We start from the raw sequence: 3966 nt of genomic DNA on the forward strand, positions 1-3966 counted from the left end.
ACATTACCTTTTGGTAATGTTGTAATGTTGTATTTTGAGTATTTCACTGTTACGTGCCATAACGTCAGAATGCATGGACAACTCCCTATATGGGAAATGGAAACATTTCCTGAAATGCGTCTTTTGAGTGTTTATCAGCGTGTTAGGGGCGAAATCACTTAAAAACACGGAAAGAAATTATATTCGGGAAAAAGGAAACCACATTACTAGAAACGGGTCCTTTGAGTTTTTTTGAGCTACGTACGTACGAAAACGCTAAAATGCACGCAAAACACACATTAAGGAGAAACACAGTCACCTTACTAAATACCTGTATTTTTAGAGATTTTGAGCTTGTTACCAAAACGACAAAATGTATGAAAAGTACCTTATTTTAGGAAACGAAAGAACATTACTATAAACATGTATTACAATTTTTTTTCAGCTTAATAGGTATCAAAACAGTAAAACGAATGAATAACACTATATTTAGAGAAATTAAACAACATTAACAAAAACGTGTATTTTGAATTTATTTTACATTATAAATTGCATGCAAAGCACCCCATGTTTGGAATTGAAAAGAAATTTCCAAAAATCATGTCTTGTGATTCTTTATGAGCGTGTTATGCATCAAAACACCAAAAAGTATGAAAAGAGTCATATAGGAAAAAAACAAACAAACTAAAAACGTCTCTTTTCAGTGTTTTTGAGCTAATTACGTACCAAAACGCAAAAAAAAAAAAAAAACATTCAAAATCATTATGAAGAAACAGAATAATATTACCAAAAACAAGTATCTTGAATGTTTTTGAGCTTGTTAAGTAAAAAAAAAAAAAAACTTCAAAATAAATGCAAAGTACCCTATATAGCAGGGATACTCAACTTCTTTTAGTGAAGGTCCAAGAACACAGTTTTCTATATGTCAAAGGTCCGAGTGATGATTTATAAAATAGGGATATAAATCTGATACACATAAGAATGCAGAACACTTTATTTCAAATTACAAGTACACAACTTTAAACTTTAAAGTTATTCATAATTCCAACTTCAGAAAAAAATCAATTCTACAATAATAATAATAGTACTATTACTAAGTTTGCAAAGAAATCCTTTCTAATTGCCAAAGAGAAATCCAAAGAAAATACCTTTTAAACTCATTATAATGCCGGTACTGCAATAACTGAAAACGTAAAGTTTGTAAACATTACTCAAGTACATTTGTCACAGAATGACTGAACTTTGCAAATGCTCATTAATGTGAAAAGTTACATTTCTTGTTCTTTGCAATGTCCTTGAACTTTGGAACAAAGGATGTGACAGCCAATCTCAGACATTGGTGAAGGTGTTCATTGGTCAGTTCTAGAGCGGTATTTGGTTTTCACAAAATTCATTGTAGAAAAAGCAGATTCACAACTGTAAGTAGATCCAAACATTGTCGGAACATGCACTGCAACTTTATGCAGACTAGGAAAAGAATCGTATGATACCTTCTGTGTCCAGAATCTGACAGGATCATACTGAGCACTCTCCTCTTTTAGGATCATATTTTCATGCAGATCAATTAGTTCCATTTGAACTGATGCAGCATTTACCCATTTGAATGTCTGTTTTGCTTCGTGTGAAAAAAAAGGTTACATTTGAAACCATGAAGGGGTTTTGAATAAAAAGCAACAGCAGACTTCCTGGTGAAAAATTACCAAAACGATCTTTGAAGTTGCCAATCAGTTTATCAATAAATTCAGTATAATTATGACCTTTCTTTCCCTTGGTATGCTCCAAAAGTCTGGGAAAGTGATGAAGTTCTCCCTGCAAGTCATTTTTGAAAAGTTCCAGGTTCTTCTGGAAAGCTTGAACAGATGAAATAAGATCACACACTGTGTTGTTTTTTCCTTGTAGTTTGACATTGAGAGCATTGAGATGAAAAGTGATGTCTGTTAAGAATGCTGTCTCTTCCATCTCTTTTTCGTTTTCCAAAAAGTCTAAAAACTTATTTGCTTTGGCGGCACTTCGTTGGCTTCTAAGGAATTCTTGTACTTCTTTTCTGATACTCCAAAATCTTTCCAAAACCTTGCCCTTGCTAAGCCACCGTACATTGTTGTGCAGGAGTAGATCATCATAGCTGGCACTAACCTCACTTAAAAAGTTACGCAGTAGCCGATGCTGTAGTGATGATGATGCTCTCAAGAAGTTGGCTAACTTCATAATCTTTTCCATGATCACAGCATAGTCCCCTCCAAAACTAGCACAGAGGATGGACTGGTGAATTATGCAGTGGTATGATATTAAGTCAGGATGATCCTCTTTTAGCCGTCCAACTAGTCCCCTTTCTCTTCCAATCATTGATGGAGCGCCATCTGTAGTGATTGAAACTACGGACTTCAGATCAAGCCCCCGTTCTGTTAGCATCATTTTCATAGCCTCATAGATATCTTCTCCACGTGTTCGGGCTTCCAGGCTTGTCACACCAAGCAGATCCTCACGGAATCCCTTCTGTGCAATATCATAAAATCTGACAAAGACAAGAAGCTGGGCACTGTCAGTTGCATCTGTTGACTCATCTACAGCCAGAGAAATGCATGATGCATTTTGCATTGCATTATCAAGTTGTGACGTCAAATCTTCAGCTAGTATTGCAGTCCTTCTCATTGCTGTGGAATCTGACAGTGGGATTTGCTTAATTTTATCTTTAATGTCATCATTTTGTTTACCCTCAAACAGTGTTTCAGTAACCTCCAACATACATTCTTTGACCGTCTCTGCATCAGAAAATGTTTTTTTTTTGTGTCTTCCTAAAATTCACGCTACTTCCAGTGAACATTCAACTGCTCTTTCTTGGAGAGTCATGGAATTAGTGAGAACATTAGTAGAACTCTCGTACTGTAATTTGAGCTGATTTCTTTTTCTTGTGCGTGTCTCAGTGTTCTGGGATAATTATTTTCAAAGTTACTCTGTTTCGTTTCATAGTGGCGTTTCCCATTGCCACTTTTCACAACAGCAATGGATTCACTGCATATCAAGCAGACTGGTTTTGAACTTTTTGCAGGGAGAATGAAGGCATAGTTATCTGTCCATTCGTCTTTAAAGGAACGATTTTCACTGTCAACTTTTCTTTTCTTGGAGCAAGCCATTTTCCTCTCACAAACACACGTAACTACTGTTTGCTCGGGCTGCTCGAACTTCTCTTTACCAAGCAAATCCTCCTGAAAATGGAAACAAATAGGAGATGTTAACAACAACTGTGTTTCCGCGTCTTTTCTCATGCCACAATCATCACCACCGTAGCACGCAAACCCCCATGATGATATCATACCAGTTTAGCAGTTAATTTTATCAAATTATTTTGAATACTGATGAGCTTACATACATAACACCGTTCTGCAAGTGTACGTTCAACACTATGTTCAAACTCACCGTAGTTTGAATGAAGTGCACACTGCACAGGTTGCTGCTTACAGCCAGCGTCGTCTGTCGTAAACAAACAGGTATTGGACTTGTAGTACGATTTTCTATTATCTGTTGAGTCATAGAAAACGGGGTGAATATCGATATTTCAGGTATAACTGAAGTTTTAGAAATTGTCGTGAACTACTTCATTAAGTTGCAATGCTTAATAGTTGCAAAGCAAGTGTCCTATTTTCGTCGTGGATGTGTTTCCCAAAACCAAGAGAGAGAGAGAGAGAGAGAGCGAGAGAGAGAGAGAGAGAGAGAGAGAGAGAGAGAGAGAGAGAGAGAGTGTGTGTGTGTGTGTGTGTGTGTGTGTGTGTGTACCGGGGTTCGCACAACAGCTATCGGCGGTCCGGATTTGGACCGCGGTCTGCCAGTTGAGTACCACTGCTATAGAGGGAAAGGAAACGAGATTTCCAGAAACCTGTCTAATGAGTTTTTTTATGAGCGTGTTAGGGATCAAAACGCTGAATAGCATGAAATCTCCCTTTATGGGAATGTAAAACAACATTACGAAAATCGTGTTTTTCGAGTTTCTCA

At 36.9% G+C, this 3966-nt stretch overlaps 1 protein-coding gene across 1 annotated transcript; it reads right to left on the reverse strand.

Moving 5' to 3' along the window:
- Positions 1-870: 870 nt before the first annotated feature.
- LOC135096469 (protein FAM200A-like) lies at positions 871-2721 on the reverse strand. Its single transcript, XM_063997975.1, has 3 exons — positions 1680-2721; positions 1470-1594; positions 871-897 (listed from the first exon to the last, which is right to left on the reverse strand). Exons 1-3 carry the CDS (start codon positions 2719-2721, stop codon positions 871-873), a joined length of 1194 nt encoding a protein of 397 aa, XP_063854045.1.
- Positions 2722-3966: the final 1245 nt, after the last annotated feature.

The sequence above is a fragment of the Scylla paramamosain genome, chromosome 3 (assembly GCF_035594125.1).
Source record: "Scylla paramamosain isolate STU-SP2022 chromosome 3, ASM3559412v1, whole genome shotgun sequence".
In the NCBI taxonomy this organism is placed as follows: Eukaryota; Metazoa; Arthropoda; class Malacostraca; order Decapoda; family Portunidae; genus Scylla; species Scylla paramamosain.